At 56.5% G+C, this 16,359-nt stretch overlaps 7 protein-coding genes across 7 annotated transcripts; 3 read left to right on the top strand and 4 right to left on the bottom strand.

Annotated features, from left to right (window-relative positions):
* Positions 1-1,034: 1,034 nt before the first annotated feature.
* CTAM01_05758 (zinc carboxypeptidase) lies at positions 1,035-2,490 on the top strand (the record flags this gene model as incomplete). Its single annotated transcript, XM_060521788.1, has 3 exons — positions 1,035-1,607; positions 1,665-1,779; positions 1,847-2,490. The coding sequence occupies 3 exons, from the start codon at positions 1,035-1,037 to the stop codon at positions 2,488-2,490; spliced, it is 1,332 nt and encodes a 443-aa protein (XP_060383457.1).
* A 379-nt stretch (positions 2,491-2,869) lies between these two features.
* Positions 2,870-5,341, bottom strand: CTAM01_05757 (pentatricopeptide repeat domain-containing protein; the record flags this gene model as incomplete). The annotated part of the gene is made up of 1 exon (XM_060521787.1): positions 2,870-5,341. The coding sequence occupies one exon, from the start codon at positions 5,339-5,341 to the stop codon at positions 2,870-2,872; it is 2,472 nt and encodes an 823-aa protein (XP_060383456.1).
* A 395-nt stretch (positions 5,342-5,736) lies between these two features.
* On the bottom strand, positions 5,737-6,654 carry CTAM01_05756 (glutathione S-transferase; the record flags this gene model as incomplete). The annotated part of the gene is made up of 3 exons (XM_060521786.1): positions 5,737-6,119; positions 6,171-6,556; positions 6,614-6,654. The coding sequence occupies 3 exons, from the start codon at positions 6,652-6,654 to the stop codon at positions 5,737-5,739; spliced, it is 810 nt and encodes a 269-aa protein (XP_060383455.1).
* Positions 6,655-7,738: 1,084 nt separating this feature from the next.
* On the top strand, positions 7,739-8,217 carry CTAM01_05755 (uncharacterized protein; the record flags this gene model as incomplete). Its single annotated transcript, XM_060521785.1, has 4 exons — positions 7,739-7,757; positions 7,814-7,849; positions 7,987-8,102; positions 8,164-8,217. The coding sequence occupies 4 exons, from the start codon at positions 7,739-7,741 to the stop codon at positions 8,215-8,217; spliced, it is 225 nt and encodes a 74-aa protein (XP_060383454.1).
* A 310-nt stretch (positions 8,218-8,527) lies between these two features.
* Positions 8,528-9,388, bottom strand: CTAM01_05754 (Sin3 associated polypeptide p18; the record flags this gene model as incomplete). The annotated part of the gene is made up of 2 exons (XM_060521784.1): positions 8,528-9,257; positions 9,315-9,388. 2 exons carry the CDS (start codon positions 9,386-9,388, stop codon positions 8,528-8,530), a joined length of 804 nt encoding a protein of 267 aa, XP_060383453.1.
* Positions 9,389-10,071: 683 nt separating this feature from the next.
* Positions 10,072-11,198, top strand: CTAM01_05753 (Prp18 domain-containing protein; the record flags this gene model as incomplete). The annotated part of the gene is made up of 2 exons (XM_060521783.1): positions 10,072-10,809; positions 10,875-11,198. 2 exons carry the CDS (start codon positions 10,072-10,074, stop codon positions 11,196-11,198), a joined length of 1,062 nt encoding a protein of 353 aa, XP_060383452.1.
* A 2,077-nt stretch (positions 11,199-13,275) lies between these two features.
* Positions 13,276-15,147, bottom strand: CTAM01_05752 (26S proteasome subunit RPN7; the record flags this gene model as incomplete). The annotated part of the gene is made up of 5 exons (XM_060521782.1): positions 13,276-13,524; positions 13,587-14,348; positions 14,400-14,680; positions 14,862-14,906; positions 15,054-15,147. 5 exons carry the CDS (start codon positions 15,145-15,147, stop codon positions 13,276-13,278), a joined length of 1,431 nt encoding a protein of 476 aa, XP_060383451.1.
* Positions 15,148-16,359: the final 1,212 nt, after the last annotated feature.

Here is a 16,359-nt window from a genome sequence, read left to right as displayed (position 1 = left end):
AATGGGCGACACGGTAGCTTGCCGCTCAATACCACACTTTCAATCTCACCACTGCTATTACTGCTGCTGCCGTTGCTATGTTGTTACTCCTTCTCTCTACATCTTCCTTAGCGAGTATGCTCTTGAAAGCATAGTCAGGAAATAATCATACATCCAATGAGTTCCAATCTGATGGGTCCACTTCTGCTCTATTTTGTCGCCTGCTCCGATGTTCAAGGTAATAAAACCCCGTGGTGACCCGGATCCCACTTCCGGGCCGGATCATGAGTCGGGCGGCGTCACGGCGCTCTACTGGACCGGAGTCTTCCGTATAAGACACATTCCCTGAAGGTCTTACGGATATCTTACCTGAGATAGACATTTTAAGCCACCAGGCTCGAGGTGTTATTTGTCAAATGATGGAACGGAGTCTCACTGTGGGCAAATTACTCGGACTTCAGGTTACTAGTCTAGCTCCATGAGATTTGCTCCTTGCTCATTGTATCACGATAACAACTCGCTTGTCTAAAATACGCATTAAAGCCGCTGCATCCATCGCACCACTCGCTCTTCTCGCCTCGTCGAAATCAATATCCCGAGCCTTCCTGGTCTATGAACCTGACTCTCGGCTATCCTCGCAAGCCAAGACAACAAGGTCTAGCACCTACTCTTCTGGGTGTAGCCTCGCATCTCCGCGTACGACTTTGCAATTGAGTTTGCTAGACCCTCTTCAGCACGCCGAAAGTAATGGTTTGCAGGATGTCTGCGGAAATGCTACGCTGGCCCGCGAAACGTCGAGACTCGAGAGCGTCATACAAGCATCTCGGTCTTGGCTTGCATGGTTATCAACCGTCGACCCCTCACTTTTTGCCCTTTAGGTTCGCCAGGGCCAAGATGAAGATTTTGTGCGATTCACACGGCGGGGGAAAGTGAACGGAAGCGCGCGAAGATCCGCCGGAGATGTCTGTATAAAAGCGTCAGACGCCATTTGCTCGTACTCGTCTGAACGACGGACGCTTGTCAGGGAATCGGCCGTGTTCAATTCAAAAGTCATCATGAAGTTCACAGCTTTACTCGCCGTCATCGCCCCAGCCACCGCCCTCACCGGCAACAATAGGATCAAGACGCCCCGAGACGAAAAGGTCAGCTACGAAGGCTACCAGGTCTACCGCGTATCGACATCCAACGCACCACCAAACCAACTCGCCCACCTGCGCTCGTTCCCGTCCATTGACCTCAAGGGCTCCGTCGAAGTCGCGATCCCGCCCAGCGAGGTTGAATCACTCAAGGCTCTGGGACTGCTAGACAACACGCAGCTTCTAGACGATGACCTCGGACGGGCGATCAGGGCCGAGTCCGAGGCCGAAAAGAAGCCCGGCTTGACCAAGAGGGGCGAGCTGCCGGACCTGAGCTGGTTCGACTCATACCACGCGTATGACGACCACGTACAGTACTGGAGGGACCTCCACGCTGCGTTTCCCGACAACTCGGAGTGGCTGGACATTGGTGCCTCGTATGAGGGCCGCAACATATTCGGGCTGCGGCTTTGGGGGGGCGAGGACACGGGGACGAAGCCCGTTGTCCTCTGGCACAGCACCGTTCATGCCAGGGAGTGGATTACTACAATGGTATGTGAACACATCCTAGACGCTTTTGTAAGTGATGGTGTTAATGCCCGCGAGTAGACTGTCGAGTACTTGACCTACCAACTCATCGACGGCTACAAGTCTGGAGACCGAAACGTCACAGCCTTCTTCGACGCTTACGACTTTTACATTGTGCCCTTTCATAACCCTGATGGTAAGTCAAAAGGTGTGTTACCAAAACTCCATCCAAATCACTCATGAAACTCCCCCTACGCGTCTAGGCTTTGTGTACAGCCAGACCACAAACCGCCTCTGGCGCAAGAACCGCCAGCCGCGCTCCAACACGACCTGCATAGGCACCGACGGCAACCGCAACTGGAACTTCCAGTGGGACTACCCCCTCGAGGACGGCAGCGTCTCCGCCGATCCGTGCGGCGAGACCTTCCGCGGCCTCGCGCCGGGCGACACGACCGAGAACGTCGTACTCTCGGCCCTCTCGCGGGAGCTAGCCTCCACAGCTGCCAACTCCACCGGTGGCGGCGGCATCAGACTCTTCATTGACTGGCACAGCTACTCGCAGCTGATCCTCCTCCCCTGGGGCTTCTCCTGCGACCCCGACGTGCTGCCCCGGAACCTCCAGGCGCAGCGGGACGTGGGCGCGGGGTACGCCGCGACGATTGCGGCGACGAGCGGGGAGACCTACGAGGTCGGCCCGTCGTGTGAGATTTTGTACTATTCCACGGGCTCTGCGAGAGATTTTCACCACGGGGCGCTGAATGCGACGTACTCGTGGAGCGTCGAGTTGCGGCCCAAGAGCGGGGGGAGCGGAGGGTCTGGGTTCATTCTGGCGCCCGAGTTCATTTTACCCACGGCCGAGGAGCATTGGGAGGGGATCAAGTATGTGCTGGGTGCTGTTGGCAAGTAAATGTGTACATGTCATGGATGGGGCGCTGCTGGGTAGACTGATGTGCGTACGGCGTGATTCAATATTCTGAAGAAAGACGTATCGAAGGGACGTTGGACCGGTATCGACTGATATTGTCCGTCTCACTCTCTTCTCGTCGCATTGACTGTTTTCTTAGTGACTCTATGAATACCCTCGCACCGCATTGGCCTTTTTGTCTATGGTGAAGAAACACAAGCGTCAATATACGATGTGATAATGTCACTTTACGAGACTCAGAGCATGCCATGCTAGATTCCCAGATGCATGACTTGGGGATCAAAGGTATCTCCAAGTTGTTGTACATTGATGATATCTATTTGTATAGTACAATAATCGGCTGAGAATCTACATGTGTATTCTACGCCTCCTCTTGCCCCGGCAACAGACGGTAATCGTGAGCAAACGCCCAGAACCCGTGCTTCGAAAAGCGACCCGCCTTGTCCGCGGCCTGAGGCCTGGCCTGCTTGCGGACGGTATCGACCAGCTTCTTGGCCCCCTCAAAGTCTTGCCGATGGACCAGAGACCGCAGCAGAGGGTCGAGCAGCGGCAAGCCGGGCCAGATCCCCCAATCATCAAGGTCGTAGACGACCTCGAGCGCGCTGTCGAGGTCGCCGGCGCGGTGATAGTTCTTGATGACGCTCTCCCAGAAGACGCGGTCCGTCAGGGCCCGCGTGCGCGCGCGGCGGTCCGCGACGAGGGCGCGCAGCGAGTCGAGGTCGGGCCGATTCCGGTTGACGTAGTACTCGACCAGCATGGTGCACATCTCGGTCGACGGGTGGAGGCGGGATGCGCGGAGGTGCGAGAGCAGCGCGGCCACGGCGTGCTTGCCGCTGTCGCCCGCCCGGACGAGGACGTGGAGCATCTTGCCGTAGGACTCCTGGTTGGGCTCGATGCCGCAGGCGGCCATCTCGGAGAATACCCTGTCCATCGTCTCCCGCTGCTCCTGCGGCGTCTGGTCTGGCAGGTCGCTGAGGGCCGCCTCCATGATGACGGTAAAGGTGGCCCCGTCCGGCGTGATGCCCGCCGTCTTCATGCTGGCGAGGATCCGGTCCGCCTCCTCGTGGGCCCCCTTTTTGAGCATGCGTGATAGGAGCATGTTGTAAGTGTAAATGTCGGGCGTGATGCCCTTGTCGGTCGCCCAGTCCAGTACGGTACGGATGACCTCCATGTTATCACGGCGGAGCAAGCCGGAAATGGCTGCGTTCACGTTGGAAATGCCAGGCTCGACGGCCTTTCCTTGCGTGCCGTTCTTTACTGCCATGCTCCACAACCTATCCATCTCCTTGAGGGCACCCAGACCGTCATGTTCGCCGCCCAAAAGGCCGAGGGCCGAGATCCTGCTCGACCAGATCTGCTGGTCCAGTTTGACACCTGCGTTTGTGATGAATTTCCACAGGTTCTCAATCGGCTCCAACCGCCTGGCCTCTTTCCAGCCACTCATCATTGACGTGTACGTTCTGACCGTCGGGGCCATGCCCAGAGTCTTCATGTACGCCAATATCTCCTCCGTCAGCTTGGAAAAGCTTGCGCCTAACCCGTACTTGCTACACGCGAGGAACAGAATGTAATCGAAAAGGTCCGGAGAGCTTTGCAACCTCAGGGTCCGGTCCTTGTCGTTGGCCGGGTTGATCAGGTCTCTCCAGGCCTGCTGGATGGCTGCAGTGTCGTTTGCACGGAAGACGGTCTCGAACCGCCGATGCCACAGGGCATAAGAGAACCGCACCGCTGACTTGGCTTGATCGGGTTTGCCTGGAGACACAGTATCCAACTCTTTCCACGTTCCGGGAGCCACGCGCGTCACCCTCCAGTCCGCCCGTGGTTGGACGTAGCTCCAGACTTCGGCATGGTCGCGAAAGAGCTCCTGCAGCATGTCCTTATCGAATTGCTTGACAATAGGATCCAGTGCTTCTAACAGCGGGTGTGCCTCCAACCTGGCCTTGCTGATCATATGCTTGGACTCAGACAGCAATACGTATGTGGCTACGAGGGCCGGTCCTAGGCCTGACGTTTCGTTGGCTGCAAAAAAAGGGAAGAGCGCGCGGAGGAGTCTATCGGGTCTCTCGGTCCCTAGCAAGTCCCGCCGTGACGTGAGCCAAAACACTGGATCCGACTCGAGGCCGCTGTCTGCGCGCTTCAAGCCCGAAAAGTGTTTCCAGCACTCCACCAGATCCTCCAGCAGCCGGTCCTCCACAGCCTGGTTCTCCGGGTCCGCTCGAGTTGAGATGATTGCTCGCAGGAGGCCATTGATGAGTTCCAGTCGCCTCACAACCCTCTTGTTATTTATGTGAGTATACAACTTGCATATGTCTACCGTTTGGGGGAGGTCGGCGGCCTCTACCGTCGCAAACTTGATTCTCGTGATTTGTTGTAAAGCTTGGCTGGCTATTGTTGTGGTAACCTGAGGCAGATAGACACCCGACTTTTGCGCGGACACCAGAAGTTTTGTGGTTATGAACGTGTATGCCTGTGTCGCAAATTTCAAATCGGAGATCTTTTGCTTCTGTCTCTGTTGTAAGAGTTGGCTGAGCTCGTCGGTAAGTGAGTAGAGCTGGTTGACGCCCGGGCCGTTGCTAGGAGCCGCCGGCGCGGGCTGCTTGCTGACGGTCTCTTCAAATAGATCCAGGACTCTCTGCTTCGCAGTCTCGTTGCCGCTGCCCTTGTGCTTCCTCGTGGGTGGTCGTGGCGCTTTGGGTTTCGGGGTTCGGGACGGCTGGTCCACGGCGGCGGACGGGAAGCTTGTCGTCGAGTTCGGTCGGACCGCGCCGATTGTAGCCGCGCCGGCCAAAAGCCTCGAACGGCATTGGGCGCATACCGTCCTCGAGGCGAGCATGGCGTTCGTCTAGCCCTCGGGTGCGTTGGCGGGTTGAATTGACTTGGATGATGTTGCAAAAAAATACGTCGGGGCGTCACTGGAAAAGCTGCCGACAGCGGGAGGAACGCACGCCGATTTAGCGGCCCGGAATCCCTGCCGTTGGTCCCTGCGGTAGCGCTCCATTCGGGAAGCTTGGGCCACTTAGCATCATACAAGAGCCTCTGAGATGAAGCCGTGAGATGATGAACTTTGCGACGCGCTGTCAAGTTGCATGAGATGTTTACGAATAGTATTGACGTATTCAAAGGTGGATGAGGAGCAAAGTTGAGACGACGGTTCATTAGAGTGCAGGTCAATTTAGTAAAGTGGTATATCTCCCTAGTCCCCGAACCCAATTCATCAAACGTCACGTTTTACATCTTAGAAATCGTGGCCTCAAACTTGCCGTCAATCTCGCGAATCTTCTGCGCCGATCTCTCATAGCCGGGCTCCTTTTTGAGCCTCTCGATATACTCAAATACACGGGGGTGCGCCGCCTTGGCAGAACCGCCGGGCCAGCTCCCCAGACCGTCGAAGCGGGGCTGCGCCGCGATGAGCGCAAAGCTGAGGAGGATGTCGGCGGCCGAGAGGTGCTCGCCGCAGATGTACTTGCCACCATTGGGCGACGTCTCGAGCATCTGGTCAATCATGGCCATGTGCTTCTTGGCGTTGGGGAAGATCACCATGCTGTAGATCCGGTTGGCTACCACCGACGTGATGGGCCGGACGAGGAAGGGTACATTGTCGGATTTCAGGGCTGCAAGGCGTCAGCGAATACTCCAGAATCGTGACCTGACGTGAGACTCACCTCCAATGACCAGAGACATGGTGAGGACCGGGAGCAGACTGCCCTCAATGTAGTGAAGCAGGTACTGGCACCTCGAGTACTCCTCAGTCTCGCCGCCAATCTTGCCCTCCTGGCCGTCCTTCCACTTCTTGGGGATGAGGCTGGTGTTCTGGCCAAAGTGCTCGCACAGGTACTGCGTCATGTAGCCACTCTCGGCCAACTTGATGGACTCGCCAGAGCCGGTCGGGAAAATCTCAATCACGGGCGACTTGCCCAGCGGATGAACCTTTGCCAGCTCGGGAGGCGCCAAGAGCGTCTGCTTATTCCTGTGGAACACTTCGATTTCATAGTCAATCTTGAGCTCCTCGAGGAGCCACAGGATGTTCTGGGCTCTCGATTGCTCCAGCCTGGTGAATTGGTGAGCTTGGAATACAGAGTATGAGTGAAACCTGGACTTGACTTACCAGTAGAGCTTCACCTTGGGCTTCTGTTCAGTTGCCGCCATGTTGAGGGTAGTCGATTGGTTCTTTTGGCGATGAATTCTCAATTAAGCACCTCACTGAATCTGAATTTACACCACGATACCACTCTGAACATCAATTGTTCAACCTGATAAGGTTTCCGGGCTTCGTCCCTCATTTATACGTCACTAGCTCATCGGAAGGCAAAGGGCCCGGCCCCACCGAGCTCACTTTCAGGTGTTTCCCCAAAACAAAAAGCACTTGGGCCGTCTCCTGTCACAGGAACACAGCATGCGCAGCACGCAGCGAGCAGCTAATTCACAGCGCAAAACCACAGGTTTATGCCCCACAATTTAGGCTTGCCTCGGTCTCCAGGCCTCGGCATAGAACCAGAACTTCTCTAGACCGCACATCAAATCGGCGGGACTGCTGGCTCCGAATTGCATACCACATTGAGTCGCCGATCTATCGTTGTCTGGCTAGGTTCGCAACAGAGGCCTACAATTACTCTTGTCTCCTATTGAGTGTTGAATCGTGTCTTTGCTAATACTGCCTCGTGATCTACTACAATGATTCGAACACAGTTGGACGGCAAGATGGTTATGCCATCGAGCAGCTACCCAGGCGTGCCAATTAAGTTGAAGACAAAAATTGCAAAAGTTTAAGCGTCAACGACAGGATTCGAACCTGCGCGACCGAAGCCACAGCCTTAGCAGGGCTGCCCATTAACCACTCTGGCACGTTGACTTGTTTTGCTTATGTAAACGGATCAATCTTGCGCATATATGAAGGGGAAAGCAGGAAGTCGGCTCGCCCAGTAGATTGGCAGTGTCGACTAACGATCACGTACTGTGTATTCGCGGAGAAAGATGCCTGAGAGCACAGTATGTCATTGCTTGCACTCTGGCTAATGCCCATCACTTGATTGGCTGATGCCTGACAGTCAAGGCAAGCCAATATTACCTAAGCAGTGAACTCCCAAGACTCGCGATGCATTGTGCCATCACGAAGCTTCACATTGACGAGCGAAGCAGCAATTGCCCTTCGGAACCCCGCAAACCCTTGTCGGCCGACCGAATCAATCTCTTTCTTGATCAAACTGCGAACCGGTCCTGACCGTCATTCAAGATGGCAGGCCACCACCACAGTGAGTGCCCCAATTGACACCAAAATTAACGACCAATGCTAATTCGATCAAACTAGAGCTGGCCCTTGACCCGGCCCTGGTCAAATTGGGACGTACGTATAACCCTTCCTTTTCCACCGAACCCTCCGAATGCGATGCGAGGCGATTAGATACCGCGCGACTGAGCTGCTGTGTGGCATGGAAAGATGTGGAGAGTAGTGAAAGGGCTGACCTGAGAACGACTCAACAGACATGCAGAGCAACAGACACATCTTCTTCCGCTGGACCCCGAGAACCGCTCGCGTCACCTTCATGTACGCCGTCTTTGTGCCATTCGTCGTCGGCTACATTGGCTACAAGACCGACGTGAGTTGCCTCTCGTACCCCCTTCGGACCGCCGGAAGTACATATACTGACCGATCCATAGGGTCTCTGGGACCTCCGCGCGAAGCGCAAGGGCGACCTGGTTTACGAGCGATAGACGGGGCACGATATCGAGGGGGAGAATTGTGTAGATAGGCCCGGGACCGTGACCCGGAGTAGAGGAATGAGAACATCGAACAAGTACTTTTCTCCCGTGCACCATGACGATCGCAAGATGTCTGTACTGCTTTCGATGCAGTCACGAATTTCGCCAACTTTTGAAGCAAGGCAATGCTTTGATAGCAAGCAGACGTGGAAGAACGACGCTTGCAAGTGATCATAACGCCGCCTGGTATACCTTCCAAACGAGCCATAACGCCGTGCGTAATTACAAACCCAAGTACCTGGAACCACGACTACAAGTCGAATCACCACCTATCGGGTCGTCTACCTCTACCCCGAGACCGGTCTGGTGGATCATCGGGCAGCCTCTCGCCCCTCCGCCATTCCCCCTCGGGGAATCCACCATCTCCGAACCCAGAGCGCCGCCGGTCTCTGTCCCAGCTCTGCCTTCCCCCGAACCCAGCGTCCCGGCGCGGCCCCTGCGACGGCGGACCGCCCATCGGGCCTCTTGCACCGCCAAACTGCCCCGCTGCCCTATCATTTCGCGCAGTGAGGGCCGGCGCCACCGAGCCGTCCGGCAGCGGCGGCAGTATGGCGCACGAGACGTAATCTCCGACCACGAAATTGACCTCCTTGAGCGTCTTGTCCTTGGCCGAGTCAGCGTCGTCGGGTTGCTTGGCGCCGGCGCCGGACATGTCGACGTCGTCTGCCCCCTCCCCCTCCCCCTCTCCCTCGCCATCGGCGGCCAGGAGCGCCTCTGCCGTGCCGTCCCCGAGCACCACGCTCCCTAGGTCCTTGACCATGAACCTTGGCCCCTGCGCTTGTCCGTGGTGATGGTGCCCTCCCGCGTTGGCTGCTGCGTTCCGGGTATCGGGGTAGATGAGGCGGAAGGCGAGCCTCGTGCCCACGCAAGGGCTCGGTAGCAGCGCCGGGTCTTCAGCTGTGATAAGCTCGGCGAGCTCGTCCAAGGTACAGTCGGGCCATGTGTAGAGTGATAGGAAGGGCGGAAGGCTCCTCGAGGCGAACTCGTCTGTTCTATATGGGTCTGTCAGCGTCGAGAATAGTACTAGGCGTCAGGCAGAGTCGACGTACCTGTGAAATGACCCGTCCTTGTAGAAAAGCTGCAGAAGGAATGGCGTAGTATCCTCCCGCTGATGGGAAGCCATGCCGAAGACCGCCAAGTATAGCCAACCCGCGCTTCGATGGGAAGAAGAAGAGACGACGTCGGGGAGTACGTATACGTATACTCGCCTGTGTGGAGTATTCGTAGTGAAAACAAGCTCGATGGTTCCTTTTTGACAAGCTCCAGGCCCCCAGGTCCCCTTGCGACGAACAGGTACAAACAAGCACCTTTTTAGGCCCCCAAAAAGGGAATCAAACGGGGGTTTAGAAAAAAGAGGAGGGAAGCGGGAACTAGTTCAAAACTGCTGCAGTTGCCGCGTGCGTTTGTGTGTGTAAGAAGAGTGTGAGAGTACGTATTGCGGTGTGTGAGTGGTCGTGGTGTGCGCGGACGAAGAGGTGCGGGCGTGCGTCCCTCCCGACTGGAGTCAAGGTCGTAGGCGAGTGAGGCTGTGCAAGTTAAGCGCGATCTTCCAAAGCTTCCATGCATGGATCGTCCACCACACGTAGGGCGCCGTTCCCGAAAACTAAGCTTTTTTTAATTGTCAATCCGGCAACGCTCTATCCGGTTTTCTACCGTTCTCGTTTGACGACATCTCATCGACGTGGAGGCGAGTTCTGCTCTTGGACAACACACGAGGGAAGACTGGTGATACCCACGACCGAACGGACCCACCCGAGACACACGAGACACCTCAGTCAGCTACAGGGACAGCAAATCGACGCCAAAATGGACTTTGCAGCCCTCATGTCCAAGGAGCTGGACAAGTCCAAGAAGCCCACTTCCACAGCAGCAGCAGCCTCCTCCTCATCGAAATACATCAAACGAGCCGACGTCGAAGCGAAGCGCAGGGAAGACTACCTGGCAGAACAAGCCCGCGTCGAGGCCGAGCGGGAAGCCAAGGCCGCCGCGAAACGCAAGCGCGAAGAAGACGACGCGGCAGAGAACAAGATCCGCGAGGAGAAGCGACAAAAGCTCGCCGAGGAGTCACGGCTGCGGCGCGAGGAAAAAGAAGCCGAGGAAGAACGCGCGCGGCGGAAGCGGCTGGGGCTGCCCGAGCTCGTCAAGGCCACGGCCGAAGACGACGACGATGCCGCCGTCGAAGAGGGCATGGAGGACATCCCCGACGGACAGCTCGCGGAGAAGCTGCGCGCGCTGGGCGAGCCGGCGACGCTCTTTGGCGAGGGCCACGGCGCGAGGCTGAGGCGGTACAGGCGGCTCACGACGGTGGTGACAAAGGGCCCCATCCCGACGACGCTGCAGCTCGTGGAGGAGAAGGACATGAAGGTGGACGCGGCCGTGCCCAAGGACAAGGAAGGTCGGCGGTGGCTGTTCCGCCAGCTGGCTTCCTACTTCACCATGGTCCTGGCCGAGTACGAAAAGGCAATGGAGGCGGAACGGCGCGACACAACGGCGAGCAAGACGGCGTACAGCGCCATGGTTCAGAGCCGCGAAAACCTCAAGCCGGTATGTTCCCACGCACGCACACACATACGTTCATCAGACAAGCATGGACTAAACTATCGTGACAGCTCTTCCGCAAGTTCGAAAAGTACGACCTCGACGACGACCTCCTCGCGCCCATTATCGAAATCGTCAAAGCCGCACAGGAACGCCGCTACGTCGACGCAAACGACGGCTACCTCCGCCTCTCCATCGGCAAAGCCGCCTGGCCCATCGGCGTCACCATGGTCGGCATCCACGAGCGCAGCGCCCGCGAGAAGCTGCACGACGGCGAGCGCGGGCACGTCATGGGCGACGAGGTCACGCGCAAGTACCTGCAGAGCATCAAGCGTCTCCTCACCTTTGCGCAGGTCCGCTGGCCGCCCACCGACGTCCGGCAGTTGATGGGATGATTCTTTGCGCATTACTGTGCGCGCGCGCCCGAGGATTACGTGGATTACGAATACATCACGATCGCCGAGTCACTCCGTTTGGTGTCAATTGCGCCCTGCCATCTAGTTCCCCCCGAGGACGAAGGGTGGCCCCAGATGGAGAGACCGAGACGGAGACGACAAGGGGAAAAAAAAAAAAAAAACTCTTTTCGAGACTCCTGGGCGTGTCCCGGATCGCGAATCCGGATGGAACTCGAACGGTGGTTGAGGGTGGGACAACGGAAACTGGGCAAAGTCGCATGCCATGCCCCCTTCCCTCTAACCCCCCTTACTGCTACATCCTCTCCCCTCTCTTCTCGTCACTTCTGGAGCCAACATCATGCCCATCGTTACTATCTTGCTCATACGTCTCTTTTCCATTTCTAGCGGATGCATTTTACTCCCGGTTCATCGGGAACTAATTCCACCACACGGAGTATACCTCGGAGAGAAAGAGAGAGGGGAGGGGCGCACCAGAAACCGTCTGCAAGGCGAAAGCGAAGCGCGATTATGGGCCATGCTGTCTGTGCCTGGCTCGCCTAGGTGGATGATGGATCCAAAATGATCCATGCATCGTTGACGATGTCGGATATGGGGAGGGGGGGGGGGGAGAGGACTAGGTAAGGAGGGGGGCTAGAAAGAACCACACCCCCCAGCAACAGAAAGACAAGGGGGGAACGAACTGCTTGAGGGAAAACCTACGAACTGCCTGATGCAGGCTAGGTACGTGAAGGAGCAGCAGCAAAAAAGAGGATAATGCTACTAAAACCCATCATAAAGAAAGAAAAAAGTTGAGCCATAAGTTTTTTGATCACACACCCTCCCCTCCCCCCTCTCCACCCTCCAGGGATTTGGAGCAAGGTCTCCAAAAGGAAACCCTGTCTGATGAAATGCTGGTCTTTTGCGTGAGAGAGAAGCGCCGTGCGGGCCCCTCCACCCCATCTAACCCTGTCACGCTTGACCCTTGGGTCTTGTCCCCCCTCCCTTCTCTCTTCCTCGGCTGGAGCCCCATTTTGTAGACTCACCGGCTCTTATTTGCGGTATCCTTTTTTTCTCGGGTGATCATTTGGGTGGACGCACTACCTACTTACTTTTGCCCTGAGGATATGTACCGTAGACGAAAGGAGAGTTAATTCTAGCGAACGGGGGAAAAGTTAGAAAGCCCACAAGATTGGAGCCCAGGTGATCGATCATTGCAGATTCTTTTTTTAAAACACCGCAAAAAAGGCTTCTGCTAGTCTGTATCTGTATTCGTACTCTATTATCCTTTGACGAGAGGGGAAAGTGAGTGACCACCTAGGTAGCTAGGCGAGGAACCGAACTGGCACTGTGCAGAGAAACAACTTTGCCAAGACCCCGAGGCGATATAAAGGGTCGGGTATCGTTCATAAATCCGTCGGCAGGGTAAGCTTAACTTTCTGCGTTAGGCCCGAAGAGAACAACTAGCCGTAGGGCACAGTTCGGGCGAAGTGCAATCAGGTGGCTTGCATAAACGATACAGACAAGAGACAGGGTGCATTATTCCCGACCATTCCCAAGCACGACAAGACAAGACGCTTCAATCGACGGAAAACCATATTCTCTTGACACATTTCTATGCCTGCTGCGTAAGCCTCAATCTATCGGCCCCGGGGATCCCGCGATCAACACCGCCGCCTGTTGCTTTAGCCGCTCCACCGTCCCAGCCGCTGCGTGAAGCTCCATGCCCGATCCCAGTGGCTAATGACATACCTAGCACAAAAGTGCCATGACGTCTGAATGATCCCACGGCACAAGAGACGTGTTGGCAGGCGTACGTATGCTTTTCTTTCGAGATAGCCAATGACCTGTCGCGAGACCGCCCAGTCTGCACCTCTGCATTGGCAGTCGACCACCCGAATATTTTAGGCTTTTGCGACTACGGCGCCAAGGTGGATCACCAAAAGTGCCCCGGTTGTCAGCATTCCAGTTGCATGCTCGCGGCGTGCTGCAGCTCTCGCGTCCGACCCACGGACAAGCACAACCACTCGGCCGGTATCACCGTCACCGCGCGGCCCGTCGCCGCCGCATCGGAGGGCCATCAGCTCACGTTGTCGCCGCCCGCGCCGCCGGCCACCGTCGGTCGGTTGGACTGCTCGAACCAGAGCTCATCGATGCCCTGCGCACCGGCATGGGCATTACCCTTGCGCATGGTCTTGACCTCCATATCTGCCGCAATGATACTCATACGCCGGATCCGCTCCGTAGCGTCCCGCTCGTAGGCATCGATCGTGTCGAGGACCATCCTTTGCAGTGTGGCTCGGGGGTTCGGAGACACGGCGACCAACGTCTTGTGGCTCGTGCGTTAGCACACGGTGCGACTCTACACTTTCGGGGGCCGCGGAAACTCACCTTGTCAATTGTGTTGATGCGGGCCTGCAAAACCCCGCCCCGGATCATGGCGACGAGCTCGTCAATGAGCGGCTTGCCGGGTACGGCAAATGCATCCTCGAGGCTGCTCAAGGTGACGCAGGAGAAGGGGATAAAGTACTGCACGATACACTTGCTCCGGATCTGCGAGTAGAGCGTCGGGACGTGCTTCTGGAGGTAAATGTCGAGGAGGTAGTCTGCGCGATACGCCTCTAGGATGGCCAGGCAAGCCGAGTATCGGCCATTCACAAAAAGCGAAATGGCCTTGCGGATGTGAGGTTCCAGTTCCAAAAACGTTCTAAAGTTTTGGTTGTCGAGAACACGAGCCTGGAGCTCTTTCCGGTCCATGGTTGCCAGAGCTAGGAGGCCACCGTACACTGCCACATCGTTAGGGCTCGCGATATTGCTGTAGTCCACTCCCTCTTTGCCGGCATCCGTCTGCAGGAAGCTTTTGGCCGCCTCGTCAAACTTCTCGAGCCCCATGAGGGCGATGCCCTGGACGATCTTGACGTAGGGTTGCAAACCCTTTTCTTCGTCGCCGTTCTGGACACCCGTGATCTTGCTCAGGTTGGCAATGACCATGGGCCATTCCCGACGCTGCAGCGTCACATTGACGAGGTGCTTGCCAACGTCGATGATGTGCTTGGATGTGCTCACGTCTGGGCGCATCCGGCTGTAAGCCTCGCCAGCGCTATTAAGGTCGCCGATGCTTTCAAAGTGACGACCCAGGTCCTCGTTTCCCATCTGGCATCAGTTAGCCCTGGAGCATTTGTGCATGGCAATGTCTCTACATACCCGAATGCTCTCCTTGATCAGGTTCATCTTGTAACCCTTCAACTCGCCCTCGAGGGCGTGAGTTTTGGCATTATTGGCCCTGTCCGTGAGCTCGACCCACGACTGATCGAATGTGGCTTCAGGCTCCAGAGGAGCGGCGACCTGAATCAACTCAACGACATCGCGGTAACGCTGCGTATCTTGACCCTTCTTGGCCTCTGCGACGGCAGCCTTGAGAGCGTCGACAAAGAGCGGCACGCATGTCCGGCCGATGAGGAAAAGACGTTCAAAGCGGGTACGGCCTGTGGCAGTGGTGAGAAGCAGTTCCCCCCTGAAGGCGGCGGAGCCTTGGCACGCGGGCAAAAGGGGGCGGAGACGCGGGGAGGCTGAGCGTGTGTGCGGGCAGTGGCACTGCGGCAACGGCAGCAGGGCGCAGTCTACGAGAAACAAGGTTGAGACGGGCTGTGGTAGGAAACATCGTACCTGTGTAGTTCTGGATGTACAGATCTAGATCTAGTTTTGGGGTATCTGGAGAGTGACAGCGGCCGTTAGCAAGGACGCGCGTCTTGGCACTGACTTCCTATTTGAGACAGATCGGATAGGTCCGTTTCGGTGTAGGGAGAGACAGCGAGGTGAGGGAGGTGAGGAGGCTCAGCTTGGATGACGGAGACGCACCTCTGACAATGACACCTCCCTGATCGTCCATCTGGGTGAAGAAGGCGAGCAGGGCGTTGGAGTCGAGGCTGGCGTTTGCGCTAGCGGCAGCCATTCTGGAGATTGCGATATCGTATCAGGCGACTCGAGTTGATGGAGCCGTGCGAGATTTTGGCGGATCTCGAAATAAGTCAGCAGGGGCCAGCAGTGAGTGAATTGAAGAATGTAAGGTGTTAGGCGACACGGCGTACGGGGATGTGTGCCGGGCGGGTGAGAGCGAGGTGCGGTGGCCGATGTCACCGATGGCGGGTTAAAGTTGGCCTAAAAGGTGAATGGTGGAATGCGTGGATTATCGGGAATGAGGGGCTTTCTGGTCTGGTCTGGCCGGGCAGGTCAGGGCAGGGTCGAGGTGTTTGGACTTTGGACTCTGTGCTTTGGAGTCGTTGGGCGGTTCGTTGGACGGACGGGGGCCCAGTGACATTTGGGGGAGAGGGGCCGGTGCATGTTGCAAGGTACTAGGCGGGAAGGGAAGCTCGTGGAAAGTGAAAGGACTCGTGGAACACTCACCGGCTCCTGGAACTTGCCGCTTTCTGTACGTTGGGGCAGTGTGTGACTCGGGGGCCTTGGCCTGGCAGCTGCGCTCTGCACTCTGCAGAGATGAGAGGGATTTAAAAAGCCCAGTCGTATTGTGTCTGTCGCACTAGGCGTATCTGCGTGTGCGGGCTACTCTGAGAGAGAGTGTGTGTGGTGGTGAGCAAGGCTGTGGGTGTATGGAGGAAAGAGAGCAACGGTGAGCTCTCTGACAAACAGCAGGACGTCAACGGGCGGTACGGAGTAAGGTACGGAGTACCTTAGCAAATGAACTTCGAACTGGAGAAACGGTACGTAGTATGGTGGTGACCTGGTTGTTTTTTGCGGGGTAATCGAGTAAAGAGGTTAGGTACCTTGAGGTAAGGTAGCGACTGCTCACTACCTACTGTGGTACGGTACCCCAGCTCCAGGGCCGGTGCAAGTGCAGTTTGGTCAAATAGCTCGTGTCGAAGTGCCCCATTCAAGTGTGTTCCGAATGCAATGTAAAGGAGCAGGCAGCAGCGACAAAAGTAACAAAATTAGAATATTCCCCAAAAATGACAATGGCGATCGTGCCGACCTGGTGCGCAGATGATTGGTAGATGCCAGCCAGATACGGCAGTCGGTCGATCACTGGGATTAAGGGACAAAGTCTTGGCGATAAACTGTCCGTAAATGGAGCTCTATCCAAGGTATCCGTACTCCGTACACATGTATCTGTACGAAGTATGGGTGGTCCATCAAATTGATCAGGGAC

This window comes from Colletotrichum tamarilloi (assembly GCF_030869305.1).
Source record: "Colletotrichum tamarilloi strain Tom-12 chromosome Unknown Scaffold_15.1, whole genome shotgun sequence".
In the NCBI taxonomy this organism is placed as follows: domain Eukaryota; kingdom Fungi; phylum Ascomycota; class Sordariomycetes; order Glomerellales; family Glomerellaceae; genus Colletotrichum; species Colletotrichum tamarilloi.
The sequence above is the reverse complement of the archived record's forward strand: the minus strand, read 5'-3'. Positions and strand labels throughout refer to the sequence as shown.